Source organism: Oncorhynchus kisutch, linkage group LG3 (genome assembly GCF_002021735.2).
Source record: "Oncorhynchus kisutch isolate 150728-3 linkage group LG3, Okis_V2, whole genome shotgun sequence".
Lineage (NCBI taxonomy): Eukaryota > Metazoa > Chordata > Actinopteri > Salmoniformes > Salmonidae > Oncorhynchus > Oncorhynchus kisutch.
In genome coordinates this window covers 27013481-27037254 of record NC_034176.2, presented here as the reverse complement: position 1 = coordinate 27037254, position 23774 = coordinate 27013481, and the positions used below count along the sequence as shown (strand labels likewise).

The 23774-nt window shown below is 43.7% G+C and overlaps 1 protein-coding gene across 4 annotated transcripts in view; it reads right to left on the bottom strand.

The window, feature by feature from the left end:
- Positions 1 to 23774, bottom strand: part of LOC109879197 (calcineurin-binding protein cabin-1) — a 59147-nt gene that overhangs the window by 33555 nt on the left and 1818 nt on the right. The window contains exons 6-31 of one of the 4 annotated variants that reach the window (XM_031819783.1): positions 23464 to 23644; positions 23158 to 23287; positions 22911 to 23060; positions 22404 to 22711; positions 22081 to 22258; positions 21856 to 21992; positions 21545 to 21762; positions 21322 to 21394; positions 21020 to 21207; positions 20654 to 20791; positions 20289 to 20480; positions 19788 to 20030; positions 19532 to 19685; positions 19315 to 19430; positions 18983 to 19144; positions 17457 to 17663; positions 17027 to 17178; positions 16607 to 16868; positions 16248 to 16418; positions 15674 to 15763; positions 14940 to 15091; positions 14573 to 14796; positions 10459 to 10524; positions 9601 to 9789; positions 8953 to 9404; positions 5576 to 5689 (exon numbers count right to left, since the gene is read on the bottom strand). In XM_031819783.1, coding sequence (XP_031675643.1) covers positions 5576 to 5689; positions 8953 to 9404; positions 9601 to 9789; positions 10459 to 10524; positions 14573 to 14796; positions 14940 to 15091; positions 15674 to 15763; positions 16248 to 16418; positions 16607 to 16868; positions 17027 to 17178; positions 17457 to 17663; positions 18983 to 19144; positions 19315 to 19430; positions 19532 to 19685; positions 19788 to 20030; positions 20289 to 20480; positions 20654 to 20791; positions 21020 to 21207; positions 21322 to 21394; positions 21545 to 21762; positions 21856 to 21992; positions 22081 to 22258; positions 22404 to 22711; positions 22911 to 23060; positions 23158 to 23287; positions 23464 to 23644 — 4647 coding nt within the window. Of the gene's footprint in view, positions 1 to 5575; positions 5690 to 8952; positions 9405 to 9600; positions 9790 to 10458; positions 10525 to 14512; positions 14797 to 14939; positions 15092 to 15673; positions 15764 to 16247; positions 16419 to 16606; positions 16869 to 17026; positions 17179 to 17456; positions 17664 to 18982; positions 19145 to 19314; positions 19431 to 19531; positions 19686 to 19787; positions 20031 to 20288; positions 20481 to 20653; positions 20792 to 21019; positions 21208 to 21321; positions 21395 to 21544; positions 21763 to 21855; positions 21993 to 22080; positions 22259 to 22403; positions 22712 to 22910; positions 23061 to 23157; positions 23288 to 23463; positions 23645 to 23774 lie in introns of all 4 variants that reach the window. The other 3 variants (XM_020471394.2, XM_020471400.2, XM_020471412.2) reach the window with 3 other exon arrangements.

The following is a 23774-nucleotide window of genomic DNA, read 5'->3' as shown; positions in this document are numbered from 1 at the left end:
CGAAGCAGAGTTTATTGAATACTGCAAAGTGAAATTGCAACCACAGCTAGCAACAACAATCCGTGTTCTTCAAAGATACGGTGGACGTTTTTCAACAATGCCGAATGTGCTGTTGGCACTGAAACATGAATTTGGATAAACATTTGGGAGGTATACAGCAATGTGAGAAAATTCCTTCTCCACTCTGAAGAACGTATTCAGTGAACACAGACGCAGCATGTTACATCAACAAAAAGCACAGCTTGTCCAGCTGGCGTTTGAGAGGGACCTGACAAGTACATTTTGTCAGGAAGGAGAATGGAGTCAGAAAATTCTCATGAGGTTCACAACAGCATGGAGGAGACTGTAACTCATCTAAATGATAAGCTTAATTCATTAATTGGTTTTCCCTCATGTAAGCCTTCTGGTTGTTTGGCTGATGTTTTTATGTAATGTATACAGTGCCTTGCGAAAGTATTCGGCCCCCTTGATCTTTGCGACCTTTTGCCACATTTCAGGCTTCAAACAAAGATATAAAACTGTATTTTTTTGATGAAGAATCAACAACAAGTGGGACACAATCATGAAGTGGAACGACATTTATATTAAACTTTTTTAACAAATCAAAAATGGAAGAATTGGGCGTGCAAAATTATTCAGCCCCTTTACTTTCAGTGCAGCAAACTCTCTCCAGAAGTTCAGTGAGGATCTCTGAATGATCCAATGTTGACCTAAATGACTAATGATGATAAATACAATCCACCTGTGTGTAATCAAGTCTCCGTATAAATGCACCTGCACTGTGATAGTCTCAGAGGTCCGTTAAAAGCGCAGAGAGCATCATGAAGAACAAGGAACACACCAGGCAGGTCCGAGATACTGTTGTGAAGAAGTTTAAAGCCGGATTTGGATACAAAAAGATTTCCCAAGCTTTAAACATCCCAAGGAGCACTGTGCAAGCGATAATATTGAAATGGAAGGAGTATCAGACCACTGCAAATCTACCAAGACCTGGCCGTCCCTCTAAACTTTCAGCTCATACAAGGAGAAGACTGATCAGAGATGCAGCCAAGAGTCCCATGATCACTCTGGATGAACTGCAGAGATCTACAGCTGAGGTGGGAGACTCTGTCCATAGGACAACAATCAGTTGTATATTGCACAAATCTGGCCTTTATGGAAGAGTGGCAAGAAGAAAGCCATTTCTTAAAGATATCCATAAAAAGTGTTGTTTAAAGTTTGCCACAAGCCACCTGGGAGACACACCAAACATGTGGAAGAAGGTGCTCTGGTCAGATGAAACCAAAATTGAACTTTTTGGCAACAATGCAAAACGTTATGTTTGGCGTAAAAGCAACACAGCTCATCACCCTGAACACACCATCCCCACTGTCAAACATGGTGGTGGCAGCATCATGGTTTGGGCCTGCTTTTCTTCAGCAGAAACAGGGAAGATGGTTCAAATTGATGGGAAGATGGATGGAGCCAAATACAGGACCATTCTGGAAGAAAACCTGATGGAGTCTGCAAAAGACCTGAGACTGGGACGGAGATTTGTCTTCCAACAAGACAATGATCCAAAACATAAAGCAAAATCTACAATGGAATGGTTCAAAAATAAATATATCCAGGTGGTAGAATGGCCAAGTCAAAGTCCAGACCTGAATCCAATCGAGAATCTGTGGAAAGAACTGAACTGCTGTTCACAAATGCTCTCCATCCAACCTCACTGAGCTCGAGCTGTTTTGCAAGGAGGAATGGGAAAAAATGTCAGTCTCTCGATGTGCAAAACTGATAGAGACATACCCCAAGCGACTTACAGCTGTAATCGCAGCAAAAGGTGGCGCTACAAAGTATTAACGTAAGGGGGCTGAATAATTTTGCACGCCCAATTTCAGTTTTTGATTTGTTAAAACAGTTTGAAATATCCAATAAATGTCGTTCCACTTCATTATTGTGTCCCACTTGTTGTTGATTCTGTGTAAAAAATACAGTTTTATATCTTTATGTTTGAAGCCTGAAATGTGGCAAAAGGTTGCAAAGTTCAAGGGGGCCGAATACTTTCGCAAGGCACTGTAGTTTAAGACTTTACTTATTACTTGAATGCATCTTTTAGACCACTTGTGTGTTTAATTGCTATATATATATATAGATGGAGAGATATATATAGAGATATATATACACACATATCTATCTATCTATCTCATATATATATATATATATATATATATATATATATATATATATACACATATATATATACATACATACACACACACATCTTTGTGTTATTTGATGGGTATCAGGACAATGACATTGGTCATTGGACCAATGTAGCCTATTAGTTGTACTCTGAGGTAATGCTGAAATTGTCAGTGCATCTAACTTTATCCTGATTGAAGGTAGCCTTCTGTCCATGGCCCTGAATCAACTGTTACGGTGTGTGCTTTCTTAATGAACCCACCTTGGGCTATCAGTCTTCCTGGGGCTTCTCTTCAACATCACGTGCTTTCTTGTGTGCAAAATGACAGTTGTGTTTATGGCTGTTATTTTTTAGATAGGCCTACATGTTTAAACTATTTGTATGTTGGACCAATACCATGTGTAACTTACTAAAACAATTAGGAAAACGTTCACTCTGTTATCATTCATTTGTATTACAGTCATTATGAGATAGGCTGGTGTAAAAGTGATGTCAATACTATGAAAATGACCACTCCCTGCTCTCTTCCTATAGCGCGCGGGTGTTGCTCTCTTCCTATAGCGCGCGGGTGTTGCTCTCTTCCTATAGCGCGTGGGTGTTGCTCTCTTCCTATAGCGCGCGGGTGTTGCTCTCTTCCTATAGCGCGCGGGTGTTGCTCTCTTCCTATAGCGCGCGGGTGTTGCTCTCTTCCTATAGCGCGTGGGTGTTGCTCTCTTCCTATACCGTGTGTTGCTCTCGGAATGGGCATTTACTCTATTGGTGGCAGATTCAAATTAGCTACTGCCATGTAAGAAAATTCTGACTATAAAATATGCAGTTAGTTTGATTTAGTTTATATTTCTTAAACTCTCCCACACAGAAAATATTGCGCACCTGGAGAAGTGGCAGCTGGGTTCCGCTCATTGCGTAGTGTCACAAATTCAACCGAAATGTAGCCTATAGTTGTAATGATTGAGTTTTAAGCTATGAAGCCTATAAAATAGGGCTCTAAAGAAATACTAGTTTTGCCCCCCCTCATGGATTTAAAATGCCCCCCTCAGGACTGTCATCCTGGAGCCCAGCCTGCAGAGCATTCAGCCCTGCACAGCCCTGACTGAGGGAGCAGGCCAGAGGACTTAGGCCTTTATTTACTGCAATCATCAACATTATGTTATGAAGAGCATTACAGCAACTGTAAACTAAATATATAGGTTATATCCATATCAAATCCATATTATTGTCCATCTACAGCTGTGTTTCCATTGGGGATTCCCTGTCATGGTTGATTTATTTCAGGCCTGGGCAACTCCAGTCCTCAGGGGCCTGACTGGTGTCACACTTTTGCCCCAGCCCCAGCTAACACACCTGACTCCAATAATAATCATCTAATCATGATCTTCAGTTTAGAATGCAATTTGTTAAATCAGCGGTGTTTTCTAATAAACCTGTTTAGTTACTACATTATACATATTCTTCGATGCACAACATTTACGATTGGTGAAACACAAGATGATTGAGACTACATGAGAACAGTTATAAGAAGGCTTCCTACCAGTCAAACAGAGGGTACTGCATGCCACAGTCTGGAACATGTCAAAACAGCAGAATATAGGTTAGGCTACTCTTGATGGTGGCCCAGTTGATGTAACACCAGCCAAACCCAGATGAAAACTAGGCCAGTGTGACCTACATTAGGCTGCAATATAGGACTGAGTGCAGTGATTCTCAACTGGGGGGGTCGTGGCAACCCAAATTTGGGTCACAGGAGGTTTTGAATGGTTCGAGGGTGTCTGAGAATTTTATTTTTAAAATTGAAATGGAAAATACTCCAGTCTGAACTTAAACTACTAAAACCAGGTAGAAGGGTGTAATGAGCCTGCATTTTTGAATAATTTAAAATCCGAAAACTTTCTTCAATTAGTACTGTCAATAGAGCTAATAACATCACTATTTAGCACAGTTGGTTAATTTTGTGTTTCAAACCAGTGAACTTACTAACATTCTTTATCAAGAATATGGGCAGCATTTATTACTAACAATGGAAAAGGTGGGGATGTAGTTCCCTTGTCATATACACTGAGTGTACAAAACACACCTGCTCTTTCCATGACCAGGTGAATGCTATGACCACTGTTAAATTCACTTCAATCAGTGTAGATGAAGGGGAGGAGCATGAGTCAAAATTGGCCAGCATCCCCGTGGAAAGCGTGACACTGTGTAGAGTTCATGCCCTGACGAATTGAGGCTGCTAGGAGGGCAAAAGGGGGTGCAACTCAATATTAGGAAAGTATTCTTACTGTTTTGTACACTCATTGACATTGACTATCAATATAGCATTAAAAATAGCTTTCCAGATGGCATTTTGCCAATTTTGCAATGCAAATATTGGGTTGTGACTGAGACAATCTGGTCTCGAGGCAAAACCAGTAGTGAACCAATGATCTAGAGAAACCTTATTCAGGTGGTGTGGCCTGGCCTCTCCATTGAAGAACAGTCCACTGAAGACCAAGTCCCATCAGGTAGCCTACCATCTCATGTCTAATATCATCTCCCATCCAGCCATTTGGTCATTCTGTCACTGAGGAAAACCAGCACAATCATTGTCCCCTCTGTCACACAGAAGGCACAACACATATCACCACTGACAATGACTGGTCTGTCTGTCTGGCTCAGGGATCAGTGATACTGAAGGCCATGGCAGACAAGACAACAGCTGTTGAGTCACACCACTGCTGATTTTCATCTGACTTTTTATGAGACCTGGGAAACCTGCTCCGAGTAGGCCTACTCCCTGGCTCAACACCAGCAGTGACATTACTGATCATTGTCCTCGTCTCCAGACCCTCCACAGACCGCCACACATGCTTCAATTCATGACAGTGCTACCTGGGATTCCATAATTAGGCTTAAAGCAACCATACAATAACATGCAAAGAACGTATTGCATGGATAACTGGGACTAAGAAGAGTTGCAGCAAGGAGAAATATCTCTTGGAGGACTTACAACAGGATGTAATGAGAAGGTTGACACACTAAGTATGTAATTCCCAGAAGTACCCTTTTCATTTAAGTTTAAACAACTGATGCAATGTTGGAATCTCTAAGTCCTCCCTCCATTGTTTTAGCTATTAAGGGTCTCTCCTGGTGCAGAATGTTATTGCTACAAGTCGAGGAGGAAGTCGATTGGAAGACACGCCAAATTAACTCTCAGCATTTCCTTCCAGTCACTGACTTCTGATTAGATTGAGTCAAATTGGGTGTAAATTCTGTAACTTACTGTTGAGTTTGCAATATTCCAAAAAATAACTTCACTTTCCAAATTGTAAAGCAAACTGAGAACCAGGACTGGTACATAGTCATGTTAGCCAGGTGAGTAACAGGACCTTGATAGCAGAGCTGGCTTGGTGAACTTACATTGAAAAGGTTTGTCTTGTTCCTCTCGCAGAAAAGTCCTTGTGCTGGCATGTGCTTCAGCTGTTGCCATGGGACACTGCTTCCTAGCAACACATCTCGTGCCCACCGCAGATTCTAGGAAAACATAAAACATAATCAGAAGACTGGGGATATGAAAACGGTCCCTCAAGAGGCAGACCACAAACAAGACTAAAAAAGGTGAAACCGTTAGCTACATCATACCACAAGTTTTCTTGAATCGCTCTTTTTCATCTGCATCATCCACTACCTAACCTCACTGTTTTGCTACCTTGTTCCCTGTCATAGCAGCTCTGATGGACACAACTAACTGCAGTTTAACAGTACAAAGTGACTGTAGCTGAAGTCAAGTTATTGACATGAAAGTGGTTCTCCCTTTTTAAAACGTCACCGTTCTCCCTTTTTTAAAACGTCACTGTGATGTTCTGTAAAAACCCAGCGCCGAATGACCTGCGATTACAGGTCCTCCTGTCAATCTCTGACTTAAGGATTAGGCTCAAACTGTCTGTCCCAGCCAATTCATGTTTACCCTAACTTTTTCTGGGAGAACTAGAGGCTTTACTAGAGGGGGGCAGTTCACCCCCAGCTAGAGAGGAGGGATTCAACTTTATATTCAAGTAGATATAGTTCATCCAATAGTAACTTTTCATTTTTACATAAGGTGTGTAAAGTTGATAATCATTTTACAAGCAGAACGGCATGATCGGGAGGAGAAGCTTCTACACCTGCATTGCTTGCTGTTTGGGGTTTTAGGCTGGGTTTCTGTACAGCACTTTGAGATATCAGCTGATGTACGAAGGGCTATATAAATAAATTTGATTTGATTTCAAGTTCCAAGCGGTCAAAACCATTTGTTTTTGAGACAAGGGTGTCCCCAAGCTGTGTTCTATTCATTAGGAACAGTACATTGCCAGCGGAAAGTATTCAGACCTTTTGACTTTCTCCACATTGTTAGATTACAGCCTTATTCTAAAATAGATCAAAAATAGCTTGTTTTCCCCAGCAATCTACACACACCACCCCATAATGACAAAGCAAAAACAGGCTTTTAGAAATCTTTTCCTAATTTATTAAAAAATATATAATAATAATTGAAATCACATTTCCGTAAGTATTTTGACCCTTTACTCAGTACTTTGTTGAAGCACCTATTGCAGCGATTACAGCCTTCGAGTCTTCTTGGGTATGACGCTACAAGCTTGGCACACCTGTATTTGGGGAGTTCCTCCCAATCTTCTCTGCAGATCCGCTCAAGCTCTGTCAGGGAGCATTGCTGCACAGCTATTTTCAGGTCTCTCCAGAAATGTTAGATCGGGTTCAAGTCCGAGCTCTGTCTGAACCACTCAAGGACATTGAGACTTGTCCCGATGTTGTCTTCGCTGTGTGCTTAGTGTCGTTGCCCTGTTGGAAGGGGAACCTTCACCCCCGCTCTGGAGCAGGTTCTCTCTGTACTTTGCTCCATTCATCTTTGCCTCAAACCTGACTAGTCTCCCTGCCGCTAAAAAACATCCCCACAGCATGATGCTGCCACCAATATGCTTCACCGTAGGGATGGTGCCAGGTTTCCTCCAAACGTGAGGCTTGGCATTCAGGCTAGAGTTCAATCTTGGTTTCATCAGACCAGAGAATCTTGTTTCTCATGGTCTGAGAGTCATTTAGGTGCCTTTTGGCAAACTACAAGCAGGCTTCCATGTGCCTTTTACTGAAGAGTTGCTTCCTTCTGGCCACTACACCGAAAATACTTGATTGGTGAGATGCTACAGAGATGGTTGTCCTTCTGGAAGGTCTCCCATCTCCACAGAGCTCTGTCAGAGTGACAATCGGGTTCTTGGTCACCTCCCTGAACAAGGCCCTTCTCCCCCGATTGCTCAGTTTGGACCGGCGGACAGCTCTAGGAAGAGTCTTGGTGGTTCAAAACTTCTTCCATTTAAGAATGATGGAGGGCAATGTGTTCTTCTTGGGGACCTTCAATGCTGCAGACATTTTTTTGGTACCCTTCCCCAGATCTGTGCCTAGACACAATCCTGTCTCGGAGCGAAAACAGGCAATTCCTTCGACATCATGGCTTGGTTTTTGCTCTGACATGCACTGTCAACTGTGGAATCTATATAGACAGGTGTGTGCCTTTCCAAATCATGTCCAATAAATGTAATTTACCACAAGTTGACTCCAAGTTTTAGAAACATCTCAAGGATGCTCAATAGAAACAGGATGCACCTGAGCTCAATTTCAAGTCTCATAGCAAAAGGTCTGAATACTTATGTAAATGAGGTATTTCAGTTTTGTCATTTTGGGTTATTGTGTGTAGATTGCTGAGGAATTGTTTTTATTTAATCCATTGTAGAATAAGGCTGTAACGTAACATAATGCTGAAAAAGTAAAGGGGTCTGAATACTTTCCCGAAAGGCACTATGTAGGTGACTATTCAAATTCTCATCTATCTATCCACCACACATTCCTGTTACAATACTAACCCATAAATCTAGTATTCTCTGACAAATATATAATAACCTTATCCTGTAATTTAAAACACAGAGGAAGTAGGATTTGTACTGGAAAAACAAATGGGTTCATCGCTTATTAACCAAGAGGTCTACAGACCTGAACACCCACAATGCTAACACTGGTCGCTAACACTGAGCAGTAGGTAGTCACTTGACATTTTAACAGAACTCCACATGGAATTAAATAAACAATTATGGACTTACTTTCAGGACCTATTCACCTCTTAAAGGTGTAGGCTTTGTGATTTTGTTAAGTCTAAAACACTGGGGCAGTAAAATAAAGCAAGTCACAGGCCCAGGTCCGTCTACCTGCCTGAATGAATCCTCTAACAACAAGATGAACAGCACACTCTGAGGAGAGCTACATAAGTCTCAAAAGGTTATTAAAGAAAACAGTAACACTTCACTAAGCTGTTATCAATGGCCAGAACTCTGCCCTGGCTATTGGCTAATCCAACTTCATTGAATTGGGACCAGCAGTCCCCATAGGATGGCCTGACTGGCAAAATGCTTACTGTAGGACGTCACGACACTACGCAGCCTCGCTGTGCCAAACCTGGCTGAGAGAGCACTGCGCTGTTGCCACCCACGCACACCTCTACCCACAGAGCCTTGTGTACAAAGCACACTCTCCTCTTTCAGCACCTTCTGTAGTCACATAAACTGCAGGCAAACTAGCACAATTGACAAGAGGAACTAGACTCATGGTGTCAGAGGGATTTAAAATGTCAGATTTAATGCCACTGATGATAGGTTTACGGTCTGGTATATAAATTGTTTAATTTTCCTGTTTAAACATTCCGTGAATGAATGTTAGTGACCGTGCATGCTATGGGGGAGGGTGGGCTAACTAACCTGTTGGGTCTTGCTGTTGGTGTAGAAGAAGGCCAGGCGATAGAGGCTCTTGTAGTGCTGAGGGAAGCGGCTCAGGCAGAGGAAGAGAGCACGGACACACATCTCCACCAGCATGTGGTGCTGCTCTGTCCGCTCAGCAGGGAGGGCCTTGGGCACCTCCACAACCTCTGGAGGGGGCTCGGGCCATCTCTGGTGACGGCTCTTCCCATCGCTGGCGGGAGTCTGGGGGGTGGCCTGAGGAGTGGGGGTTTGGGGGGTGACCTGGGGAGTGGACGAGGCCTTTGGTGGGGTGGATGGAACAGGCAGTGCATGAGGGCAGGGATCTATGGTCGGCTTTTGGGCATCAGCCTCAGGTACTGTCACTGACATGGTGTCTTCTACTTCTTGGACATGTTCTTTGTCCTCCAGCAAGATTACAGTCCCGCCCTCGTTGCTTCTTCCCCCATGTGAGCCTTGAGGAATTCAGGGTTTGAAGAGGAGCGAAATATTAACATGATCCATTCTCAATATGTCCTGTCCCCTCTAAAACACAAGTCATTGGCTTACAATATCACAAAAGAAAAACCCCATTTAGCAAATACTAAAGCTGGTGTTCGGGTAGAACTAATTTCCTTAACTGCATTTCAGGATAAAAGGAACAACACCCACCTGTGTCTTCAACTGTAGGCTGGCCCTCCTTGATGGGGGTGGTGTTCTCAGAGGAAGACGTACTGCCCTTCCCAGACTGAGACTGTAGCTTAACATGGCTACTGTCCTGGGAGCTGGCGGGGTCTGTGAAGGCATCCTGGGTGGAGTTGGAGTCAGACAGCATCACCACCACACTGTCCTGACTGCGCTCTGCCAGGGGTCAAACACAAACACAGGTCTGGCATGGGTGCCAGTCACACGCATGGACCAGCCATACCCATGGATGGGCCACGGACACCCACCTACTCCTTATCAAGGGATCAATCACAAAGCAGTTAAGGTTTTCATTCAGGAATAAAATAGATACTTGTATCCAAGAATGAAAAGGGGTGTGTGTGTAGCAAAGTATGTCTATTTATGCAAACATCATCAGGTTCATCTGCCAGACAGCCATTACAGTAATCGTACATACACAAAAATCTCCAGACCTTAGTCATGCTTCGAGGGAGGCCTCTGCTTTTACACAGCACTCAAGCCACCTAAAAACTAGATGCCAGCATTCTTCTTAATAAGCACATTGTGCAACCTCAGCAAGAAGCTGAAATCCTCTGCAGATAATAACCAAATTAGCAGGAGGGCAACAAAGTTCCGTGAAAGGAGCTCAGGGGACTTGTTAAAGATTCCCTGTAATTAGCTAAATGTACAAATTTAGCTGATATAGGTGTTGCAAGGACTGCCCCATAAAAATAAAAAGTGTGGAGTAGTGACGAAGTTTGTGGAACTAATTTAGGGACACTTTTACACTGAGCAATTGTGTCCCTAAAATTGTGCATGATACTCTGTAATGTCCTGGATATAAGAGGGTCTTAAGTGCAGTACCATTCAGGGATGCCAGCCACATTGGAGACCTGGGCAGGCAGTAATCATGGTCAAGTTCTGGGGTGGCTGTTGAAGATATTGGGATATGCTTAAATAAATAAAAAATTGCTTCATTCCTGATTTGACAATTAGACATCATATTACAGTACATGTGTGATTGAGGAAAAGAAACATCATATGCTTCAATTGAGAACAGCACCGCCTCTACTCCCCACAATTGCTTACATATTGCGGTTACCATGATGCGCTTCAGACAGGCATCAAGCAGGAAAGGCTCGGCATCCACTGACAAACCTGCCTGCACACGGTGGTCCATTTCTACCATCTATCTCAGAAGATGTGTACCAATGAGGGTCCAACCACAGTCGGACTGATTTGGCATTATATCATCATACTAGTGCTGACTTTGCTGATAGCTACTTTGTGGAAAAATAGTACTTATTATGTATGACGTGGTTGTCCCACCTAGCCATCTTAAGATGAATGAACTAACTGTATGTCGCTCTGGATGACTAAAATGTAAATATCAATTGAACACAATTGCAATGGAAAGCATAGTAATCATTGTATAACTTTTAAATACAATCAAATAGGTTAAGATCTCTGTTGCAAACGTAAGCAACACCAAACCCAAGCCAAATAGTAACCCATAGTAGCCCATGAACCATTTAGTGGATTGTTTGTGAGAGGACTGAATTTGTCCAGTGGCAGCACACATCCCTTGGTATCCACATGCATATACATGACAAAGCAGGTGGCAGAAGCAAGCAGGCAGAGAGGTAGCAGGCAGGTGGGTAGGTAGGTAGGAAGGAATCTGGAAAAGGTGACAGAAAAACTGGCAACATGGGCAATATGGCTGCAGTAGTCAGACATTCAAGCTAAACAGGGCATAGGGGGGAAACAAAATACCAAAAGCTGTTTTTACAGTATATACTGCCAAGATATTTTGCAAGGCTGTTTGTAATGAATGGTCAATTTATACGGAACAAAAATATAAAACGCAACATGTATTGTGTTGTTCCCATGTTTTATGAGTTGAAATAAAAAGATCCCAGACGTTTTGCAAAAACACAAAAAGCTTATTTCTGACAAATTGTGTTTACATCCCTGTTTGTGAGCATTTCTCCTTTGCCAAGATAATCCATCCAACTAACAGAAGTGGCATATTAAGAAGCAGATTAAACAGCATGATCATTACACAGGTGCACCTTGTGCTGGGGGCAATAAAAGACCACTCTAAAATGTGCAGTTTTGTAACACAACACAATGCCACAGATGTCTCAAGTTGAGGGAACGTGCAATTGGCATGCTGACTGGAGGAATGTCCTCCAGAGCTGTTTCCAGATAATTAAATGTTAATTTCTCTACCATAAGGCACCTCCAACGTTGCTTTTGATAACATGTCTAACCAGCCTCATAACCGCAGACCACTTGTAACCACACCAGACCAGGAACTTTCGATGGCCACTGGCATGTTGGAGAAGTGTGCTCTTCACGGATTAATCCCGATTTCAACTGTACCAGTCAGATGGCAGACAGCATGTATGGCGTCGTGTGGGAGAGCGGTTTGCTTATGTCAAAGTTGTGAACAGTGCCCCATGGTGGCAGTGGGGTTACAGTATGGGCGGGCATAAGCTACAGATAACTAACACATTAACATTTCATCTATGGCAATTTGACTGCAGAGATACCATGAAGAGATCCTGAGGCCCAATGTTGTGCCATTCATCCACCGCCATAACATCATGCGTGATAATGCAAGGCCCCATGTCGCAAGGATCTGTACACAATTCCTGGAAGCTGAAACTGTCCCAGTTCTCCATCCATGGCCTGCATACTCACCAGACATGTCACCCACTGAGCATGTTATGGAAAACTCTGGATCAATGTGTACAACAACGTGTTCCAGTTCCTGCCAATAACCATAAACTTCGCACAACCATTGAAGAGGAGTGGGAGAACATTCCACAGGCCACAATCAACGGCCTGATCAACTATGTGAAGGAGACGTGTCACGCTGCATGAGGCAAAACGGTGGTCACACCAGACACTGACTGGTTTTCTGATCCATGCGCCTACCTTTAAAAATAACAAAGTCATCTGTGACCAACAGATGCATATCTGTATTCCTAGTCATGTGAAATCCATAGATTAGGGCCTAATGAATGTATTTCAATTGACTGATTTCCTTTTATGAAGTGTAACTTTTTAAAATCTTTGAAATTGTTGCATGTTGGGTTTATATTTTTGTTCAATATTTACAACAGCATTCATTCAATGATACTGTATCTTTTCACTCACGGCAAATATTTGTTTTTACCCCTTGACGTCTTTGCAACAATGTAACAAACATAGTAAACAATGCTGCAGGGAATATCATTTAAATTATGGGAAACAGAAGCAAATTGTACATTATTGTATATAGCTCTGTTTCTATAAGTGAAAAGCCTTTCAACTTTTTTCAGGAACATATTATGCAAATATCTCATCCTAACTTCCCACTAAGTACAAACAGACACACGCACACTTCTTTGTACGTGATATTTTCACGATTGCGTCCCCTCTGTAAAATATGCTCTTAAAAATGGTGCATAAATATAAACATAGGTTTAGTGCACTGAGATTTGGTGCATTTTTTTATCCACACTTTGGTGAAGCACGCAATCATCTCACCGGCAAATGGGAGTTCAGAGTAAACTGCTTTTGTCTCCCATCACACTACTGTTGTCATGCAATGCTAAGTGCTAAAAGGTAAAGCAAAGTTGCATCAGTGCATTAACTGATATCTTGTTTGTAATTCATTTTGAAAAGCTACCTCCCTTGTACTGAAAGATCTCTAACCATGCTGTTATATTGTATGACAATATTGTCTGTATGTGGACAGTGTAGGTCTAGTAAAGTAGAATCATTGAAATTACTCTTTACAACGGTGACTGATTCCCCACACTCTTTAAAAAGAGTGTGTCCTCTAAATTCAGCCCCTTCTCCCCTTTCCCTCCCTCTACTAACAGGCCTGCTGCTACTAGTGAACCAGCCATCAGTAATACTCATACGGCACTGCAAAACAAGCACTAGACTTTGGTTTAGTAATCGAACTGCGCTCACAGTAACGGGCACAATTCTGAACCATAGTTTTGTTCTCAGATCCCAGTCTCAGTACAGCTACCAAACTTCCCTTGACACATATTTGTTTAAAGACAAGCTTTTGTGTCTAGAAGTGTCCAATCAGTGGGTGACAATCTTCAATTTAGCTCAGTTGTTTCAAGTGAACATGCAGTGAAATGCTACTAAAGAGTACTGTGAGGTACCTCAAGCAATTCAGCAACTGTTCACTGGGATCAGGTAAAACCTCTCAATGGAAACCTGGCTGTCTGTGGCTCTGGGATTGTCACAGCGGGTCTAGAGTTAACAACACACTAAAAGCCTGCTGTGTCCAGGACAGACTTTTACTTTACTGGCCATTACCCCCTATAAAGACACCACAGCTTACGTTAGACTTGGCAACCAAGTCTAACGTGATAGTCAGCAAGCCTCTTGCATTATTTTCATAAATAATTGCCCTGCTATAATTATTTGAATAGTTAGAACAGTCATCAGAAACACCTGATGAAATCAAAAGAGCATATTATAAAATCAAAACAGGATCTATTCTCAAAATGTCTTCATAAGAGGCGATGAGAAAATGCACAAGGTCTCCTGAAGTTGCAATAGAAACTGGTGATGTCATCAAAAGGAGAAGCAAGGGAAATGGGAAAGAAGGGGAGAAGAGGGTGACAACCACAAAAGTCTAAATATTGACTATATATTTCAACAAACAGGCCTGGACGCTGTCTGCCAAACTCAACCTTCACACCTGTTTGCCTAAACTAAACGCTGTTGATTTTATAGTGCAGTAAAACAATATCCACATATCCTGAGATGCCATATTGCCCATTTTACCATGATATCCCAATCACCCAGTGCATATGGGGTCCTTACTGGAACCAAAGCCATTATCATCATAGTGATGAACCTTCTAACCACCACTACTCCCCAGCCCAGTGAGATTCCTCACCCAGCCCAGTGAAGGAAGGGCCCAGAGGCCCAGAGGCAGCGTCTAGGACTGGGACTGTACCATCAGCCTGCTGCTCCTCCTCATGCTGCTGCTGCCACGTCTGCTGCTGCCTCCTGAGGGTTTTACGTTTGACGTAATCGTGGTCGACCGGAGTGGCCGTGTAAGGTGGGGATGTCAGACCTGCAGCGTTGGAGGGGAGGGAGGCCCCATGAACATCCGCCGCAGCGCACACAGACGACACAGAGCAGTGGGAGTCCTCGTCCATCATGAAGAGGGGCTTCTCCCTGAGGTGAGAGAGAGGGGGACAAAACAAAAGGTTGGACCAGAGTGGGGGAATTTCATGTTTTTCTTTTGATTTGTAGGCGAATCACAGAGCGAGTTTCATAACAAAGAGCATAGATCCCAGGCTAAGGTTGAGGCCCCTCACTTTTCGTGGGACCTGGGCATGCTCTTCTCTTCCCCCCTGGCGAAGGGTCCGGTGGCTGCCTCAGCCAGGATGTTGAAGAAGATCTCGTGCTCCAGGTCCGGTTCCTCAGCCTCCAGCAGCTTTAGGATGGTGGCACTCAGACGAAAGTACAGCTGGGGGAGAGAGATGCCAGAGAGTCAAAGGGATTTATTAAGATGAGGTATACTCTCTCTACATATCTATTACTACACAAAAAGGACACTTGCATGTAATTCCTTCTAGATCAGTGTTATTCTAACTTTTTCAGGAGTTACCCCATTTTTTTCACCAGAATTTCTGGGGACCCCCCCCCCCCCCCCCCTCCAAAAATGTCATGACCCCACCCGACCCCAAATCTAATGACACAACCTTATAAATAGCCAACTTTCGGTTTTTATATGTCAACAAATAACCTTCAATTCATTACAAGTTCATCTCGTATAAAAATGAAAAGAAACTCAACAAAAAAAAAACATCTAATTATTATTTCTCAAAAACGTTTGTATATTGTCCCATACAATACTCTGAATTGTATTTTTGGGGGCGACCCCGCTGCAGTTCTCCCGTGACCCCGACTTTGAATACCACTGTTCTAGATGAATACAGCAATAAACTGTTTGTTTTTTAAGTGGTTGCTTCATGTGCAAAAGCACAACTGTATGTTATGGCCCAGTGGAGACTGGAGCTAGAAACCCTCTGGTCTGAAGCATGTGTACCTCCAGGGCCTCCATAGCCAAGTCAGGTGGATTGTGGTAGTGTATTTTCCGAGGGTATCTGGCAGCCTCCTCATGCAGATAATGTGCTGCCTGCGGGGAAGAAAAAGAGAGGAGCGACACACTGCTCAATCTCATCTGATGGGTGTTACACACAATGAAACACTGGTTACCATAGTCAATAACTTGCAATGGTCAGATATCAGCCTTTCACACATATTGCTTAATAAATTGATGACATCGTGTTAGACTTGTTATAACAGAGCAGCAAAACACACTACAAAAGACGAACTGGAAGAAGAGAAAAACAAAACAGAGATACACAGTGATTCGAAGTTATAGAATGGAACTAAACAATTGAAGGACTGGGTCTGGAGAGGTGAAAGACATACAGACAGAGCTGCATCATCTGACCTCTGACTTCCCAGTTTCCCCATCACTCCCCTTCCACCATACTGGCCTCCATGGACATACCTACTCCTTTGAGCCCTCAGACTCCCCCAGTCTGTACAAATCTAGTCTGCAAGGCAGACCTATGAATCACTTGAGTCCACAGATAGTGTCCCCTGCTGTGCACCTGTTTGTAGAGCTGGACGTATTCCCGGGGTGGCTGCTTTCGTTTCTCCGCTATCTTCCCCAGCATGTAATGGATGAGCCACTCTTCCTCATCACTATCCCCCTCACACCGAGACGCCCCTTGGAAACACTGGGACGACGTCTCCAGCATTGTATCTCTCCTCTCCTCCATCTGAAAAACACACATTAAATCCAATACTGTCAGCAGTGATTTACCTCCCCTCGACAGATCAATTGACTAAACAATTCATTCAGACACATGATGAACGGAACTGACAGGGTGTGACATCATTTAGTTTAGAGAAGTACAACAGAATACAGTGCCTATGAGTATTCTATACACTGGTCTGTCCACTGCACCTGTTTGACGACCTCAGGGGGCAGCTCGCTCCTCCACTGTTTGACTTGACGCGAGGCGAAGGAGTGCAGGGCATAGGACATGGTGCCGTACTCGATCCACAGAGCCAGGTTGGAGCTGTTGATCTCCAGGGCCCTCTTAAAGCAGTTGAGCACAGCCAGGGAGTGCTTCCAAATGGGGCCATCGCTCTTGAGCTCGTTGGAGTTGAGCTTGTCCTGGATGCGGCTGGCCCTCGCCAGTGCCATGCCAGCCCAGGAGTCAAACCTACAACCATAGAATGAATCATGCCAAGTGAAAATCATCAACATCACACCATTTAGAAATCACCTTGAAGGTAAAAAAAATTAAAATAACATATATTCATGTTGAGTTGCTTAAAATGTTATTACTAAAACAGAACTATAGCAGCGAACAGAACTGACCTGTTTGGACAAACACAGATGTCATGCATATAGAACTTTATGGCCTTGGACTGCTCCTTGTTCTTGAAGTGGTAGTCAGCCAGGAGGTAGAAGATCTCATTGACCACAGGGGGTGCTGGAGCACCCCCCTCAGGAAGGCAAGGTACTGGCTCCTAGGTGGGAAGAACCACTGGATGATCTCCTCATGATCTACTATGCTGATAAGGTCAGGTCTGACATCAGTCTTAGAGATTCAACTAGAATCTTATACATATTAAGTATTCCATTTGTAAACCAGACATATTTGAATGTATAATATGACTTGTACAGTGTCATGACCTATAATGAATGGTCATGATGTGCTTTATAGGCCTAAAGCACTCTCCATGGCAACATGTAAAGCCAGATTGAGGCAATTAGCATTTGTGACTCATAAATGCCCTGTACTGACCTTCCCAGCCGTGCCCTCGATGTAGGCTGACACCTCATCCATGGTGAGGATGGGAGTGTCACTTCGGGGCACAATGCCAGAGATCCTCTTCAGCAGGTTAGCCAGGTCAGCAGACACCGTGCTCGTCTTGTAGCTGTCAAACTCAGGCAGAGTCTTGGGCTTGAAGTACTGGAACATGAAGAGGGCATTGCTCCACAGGAGTTCCACCTGCACGCCAAAGAAAGGCACATTTAGTTTTGATAAGAAAAAATATTGTATTGTACTGTTAAAAAAAAATCTATAATTATTATATTATTTTAACGCATACATACACTATTTTAAAAGGCTAATTGATCATTAGAAACCCCTTTTGCAATTATGTTAGCACAGCTGAAAACTGTTGTTCTGATTAAAGAAACAATAAAACTGGCCTTCTTTAGACTAGTTGAGTGTCTGGAGCTTCAGCATTTGTGGGTTCGATTACAGGCACCATACACATGGTTAGCAGATGTTAATGCGAGTGTAGCGAAAAGCTTGTGCTTCTAGTTCCGACCATGGAGTAATATCTAACAAGTAATCTAACAATGTCACAACAACTACCTTATACACACACACAAGTGTAAAGGAATGAATAAGAATATGTACATATAAATATATGGATGAGCGATGGCCGAACGGCATAGGCAAGATGTGGTAGATGGTATAGAGTACAGTATATACATACGAGATGAGTAATGTAGGATATGTAAACATTATATAAAGTGGCATTGTTTGAAGTGGCTAGTGATATATTTATTACATTCCATTTTTAATTATTAAAGTGGCTAGAGATGAGTCAGTATGTTGGCAGCAGCCACTCAATGTTAGTGATGGCTGTTTAACAGTCTGATGGCCCTGAGATAGAAAAACAGCTTCTAACTGAAACCTTGGTGATTCCCTCTAGCATGAGAAGGGACTAACAGCACTGGCTGGTACATTCTTAATCAGATGCAGCCAGATAAACAATCTCATAAAAATTCCCTGAAAGTACACAAATTGCTTACTCATGTCTTGACCCATTCTAGTAGAGTCCTTGGGTCTTATGGCTCGGATGACCAACCAGTAGTTAATTAGTCGGGGATTGCATTCATGAACTAATTAACCTGGTCTCTTAGGAGCAGTCTATTCATCATGCAATTACTGCATATCAGTTACACTACAAGCCAGTACCAGTGTGTAAACAACCTCATGAAGGATTGACAGCCACCTAATAGCCAGTTGAACATCTTACATGATCTCACATGATTTAACATGATTTCCATTAGCTTCTCCTCTCTCAAAACAATAGGACAAACCCTGACAGAAATGTGAATGGCATTGAAAGGTAAAGGACAGTCAGTAATACGGCATGAAAGGGATACTGTTGGATTCTGGCATTCTGGCTCTGGTTCTACTTACCCAGAGTCAGATGGACTCGTGGACACCATTTTTATGTCCCTGTTTGTAGCGCAACTAAAACAAGGGCTTGAATGCCAGATCTCACAGTATCCCAGGGCTGGGTGTTTGACCTGTTGAGCAGAGTGCTCCTCTAGATAGCGGGCCTTGCTCTTCTTGCTGGGGTAGGCGTACAGGCAGTAGAAGCACTGCTCCAAGGCCATCTCCAACTCCTCTTTGTAGGGATGGGTGGCCTCCGCTTTAGAGGCAGCCAGCTCTTTCTCCAGAACACAAACCTGAACATGAAGACAACACTAGTAACGTTCTATCCTGATTATACTATGAAAAATACTTTGAAAGCAATTAGAAACTAATTAAAGCCATATCATAGGTAAACAAAACAAGAGGGAATTAACTGAGCTGACAGAGGATGTCCACACAATCGCAGCCCTGCTGACCAACTCACATAGAACTTGAGCAGAGCGCCATCTGACTTGCAGCACCAGGAGCGGCGACCCAGATACTCGTGGGCCGTGTTGAGCAGCATCAAGGAGGAGGGCAGCATGGGGGTGTTAGAGTCTTCTGAAGAGGGTCACAGGGAACAAGTCATTTTGGGCATCCAACATGGATTTAAACAGGACATCTTCGCAGTTATGAACATGATGTGGTCCACCACCACATACCTTCATCGTCCCCTACTGATATGTGCTGGCGAAGCAGGCAGTTGAAAGCAGCCTCCTCGTGCTTGATGATGTGGTACAGGAGAATCCAGGGCAGGACCGAGGAGAAATTAGGCTCCTTGGGATCATCTGGGATCACCATGATGCAGTCAATCAGCTGGAGATAAGACACACAACAAATTTGAATATGATTTTCTGTTTCCAAACACACTCTGTGTCTACCAGATACATTAGTGTTTCCCCGGTTTCCCCATCTGACCTGGATGAGGTTGTTGGCCAGCCGGGCCATGCTGGTGTAGCGGTTGACGTTGCTCAGGAGTTGAAGGTCCTCTGTGAAGCAGACCTCGATGCCTCCCAGCAGTGTTGTGATGGTGGAGACCCATTCCTCTTTGGCCGAGTGAGAGCTGGCTGGGACAGCGTGGAGCTGCTGCAGGGCTTCGTTCAGGGCCACCTCGGTGCACTCCAGACACTGACGATAGTCCTTCTGCTTCAACAGGGAGTTCTGGAGTACAGATATGCCGAGAAAAGAGGAAAAATGTCATCCATCTAAAAATGGCTCAATGGCTGTCTATTGTACATGGCATCATGCTCATAGAATGTACTGACGTGATAAGCAATAACACTGCTTGTGCTTTTCTACATCGGTAGCACACTGACAAGTAGTGCCATGCCAAACAGAGAAAGGCTTCTTAAAAAAGGAGACTCAAATAAAAGACACGGAACACAGTACAACTATTGCTGTATGAATCCAGAAGCTAACCTGCAGCAGAAGCAGCTGGGCAGGCCTCTCAGGAACAGAGCTGACAAACTCCAGAGGCTTGACCCGCCCAGAGCCATAGCTGAGGGTGGGCTGCAGCAGCCGCACCACAGACTCATAGTCCCCAGACTCAAACAGACGCTGGATCTCCTCCAAGGACTGACAACGCTCCAGAGACTTCAGCTTCTTATCAATCTGTCAATGACGTTTGGAGAAAGAAACTCTTTCTGATGAACCAGACAACTCAAAGTCACAGGGGACCTACATGCTCTAACGAGATGGTTGGACAAAATAATAGATCACATGTGAGGGCCAAGTGCATGTTATTCAAATAGGGTATTTGTGTGCTAGTTTTACTGGTCACTGACCTCCTCCACTGAGATGGCTGCATCCACACGCAGGTTGGGCAGGTAGATGGTGTACTTGTCCTCCTCTGTGGTCCGTGCGTGACTCTGCAGCATGTCTGTACACACATCATAGCTCTCCAGGGCCTGGTCCATGTCTCCCTGTGAGAAGACAAGCACACAAAACAAGACTTATGTTATGAATCACATCAACAGAAAATGTTGATCAGATTCAATTCAATGACTAAGAAAAATCAATATGTGAGATTTATTGGGAGGGGTCAAGTCGGTATGATGCAAAAAAAATAAAATAATAATATGTAAGCGCTAAGGTAAATATGCAAAAGAAAACATGGGTAAATGAGGTTACAGGATGAATGTTAAGGTTACCTGCAGGGCCAAGAAGCGTGCCTTGAGCCAGTAAACACGTACCACCACGGCCACCCAGTTGTCCTCAAACAAGTACCCCTGTGATGATCCCAAGGCCAGCTGTAACAGGTCTCCTTCAAAGTGCTGCCCTGGGAACTCTGCTTCACACACAACACTGCTCTGGCCCCCACTGCACTTTCTCGGCGACCCTTTACAAAAAGAAAAAGTAAGGAACATACCAGTACAGTTATTCAAAAAGAAGCCAACCAATATGGTTACTTCATAAAGGAATACCAAAGTAAAGCGATCTGTTTGACACATACCATTTTTGCCTTTGCTGTGAGACCATTGCTCCAACTGAAGCTCCATACATGATAGGCTCATCAGAAACATTTCCTGCACATGAAACACCAATTAAAACTAATTTACACAGATTGACAGGTGCAATAGGTGGGATGACAAAACATTGGTACTTCAATTTAAAACACTGTTGATGAAGTAACAAATCAGGAGAGAGTCACAATAGATCCCTGGGCTGTCCCATACCCGTATGTGTTGATTACTGCAGTCGCGGAGCAGAGGGTTGGGCAGGCCGCTACTGTGCTTCCTCCAGCTGTGATACACCTCCAGCACCACTGCAGTCAGCCCCCGAGGCCACTCCTCCATGAACTTCTGACCCACCGCTTTCAGATAGCACATCATCAACTCTAATATCCCACCATTGCTCATATTATTGAGCAGGAAGTTGTGGACATCCTCTTGTTCTGGGGATGAAGAAAGACAATGTCATGTAAATCCTATAAGATGTTTGACATTAATACATTTGAGTCATGTAGAAGATTGTATAAGACATGTACCTGATTCCATGTATTCAATAGAGTCTAAAAGCATGCCGCTGTTGCCATGGAGCAGCTGGGAGTCCTGCTTAACTTCACACTGAGCTTCCAGGTTACTCAGGCTCTCGTCATCATCCTCAAGGTCAAACTTCTTTAGTCTGAGTGGAACAGGAGAGCCTCATCACCATCCCCCAAAAATATATTTGCATTGCGTTGTTATTGTTCCCTTGGTGTTCATGACAATACCTGGATGGTAGGTATTTGAAAAGCAGCTCCTGGAAGTCAATCTTCTCCTCCTTCTTGCACTTGGTGTTTCTGACCCGAGCTGAGCGGCGCTTGGCAGTGTCTCCGCTGTCCTCCATTGTGCGTCTCCTCTTAGGGGCCTTCTTCTCCTTCTCCTTCACAGTGAAGGATGTGTCCATAGCTGTGAAGGCACAAATTGACATTTAAACAATACATTAATTATCAGAGCATACAATAAGCCATTCTGACACAATTTGTTTGGTTGTCTAAATGCTTGCAAATCAATGGAATTGACATGCTAAATTAGATGAAAAGAAACAACTGACCAACAGAGGGGGCTGTAGTTGTAATGACCTCTACTGTCTGGCTCTGTGTGATCTGAACCAGAGGGCTGGGCTGGGACAGTGCTGATGGCTCAGGGACAGGAAGTGGAGGCAGGGAGGAGCTGGGGCTGCTGCTGGGGATGGTCTGAATATCACTGACAGGAGGGCAGGGCTCAGGAGGCAAGGCCTGGAGGCAGTTGGGGTCGCGGTACTGGGACAGGTCAATTCTGCGGCCCAGACTTGGGCGTGGCGGCTCGCAGGTTGTCTGATGTCTGTACATGGCAAGGAGGCTCTCTCCAACATTTTTCCACCTGAGAATCATAACAATGCTAAATGCTTTGTCAATTAAAACAATCCTATCATTAATCAAAGTGAAAAGCAAGGGAGTAAACTGCAAAAAATAAATACATGTTTAAGTATTCATAGCAACTCTATATCCTGTGAAACTAAACGAGGAGAAGGGGAGGTGCATCCACCTGTCAACAGATAAGATTAAGTGTGAAGACTCACGAGAAACAGCGGATGGGTTGGACTAAGACCAGGTCTGGTTTGGGTTCCCGGGCAGAGAGAGCCTGCCTGCGCCGTCGCAGATCCATCGCCTCCTCCACAATGGCCTGGGTCTCCTCCTCATCCACCTCCACATAGTGAATGGACATGTCACTGCATATGGAGCATGAGGACAAGATCATGACCACATGGACTGCTGTATGACAGCACACATTTAGGATAAGTAAACAGGTAGGTAGAAGGGCTGTACCACTTCAAGAACATTTGCATGGAGTCCCTCTTCAGACAAGGCTGTTCTTCAAAGATCTTCTCCTTCAACACCAGCCCTTTGGTGTAACAATGATCCTTTTCCAGGGCTTTGCAGATGAAATACAAACAGCCTAGAAAACAGTATGATAGATAATTATTCCCTTCATAATTTTTGCACACCTGGACCACCCTTAAACATTGTTTTCAAATCAACAGTTCTAAACAGTAAGAAATATGATAAAAACAATACTGATTAGTTAGTCCTTTGCACAGTGACAGAGGACAGACATACAGAGGAATGACTCACAGCTGTAGTCACTGAGTGTGTAAAGAACAGTTATTAGGTTATCCAGACAGGGCCAGTGGTCTGGGTTACATTGCAGACCCTCCTCAAAGGCATGCCTCGCCAAAGGAATGCGCAACAGTCGCACCGCCACCTGACCAATCTTGTACCACATGTTCACATCTGTGGAATCCAGCATCACAGCCTGCGAGAAAACATATACTGTATCTTCAGGTCACATGGACTTGAACAAATGTATTGTGTACACTAAACAACATTTAGTCTCCCGCTAAGATGTTCCTTACCCCTTATTAGTTATATGGTTTACTGATAGA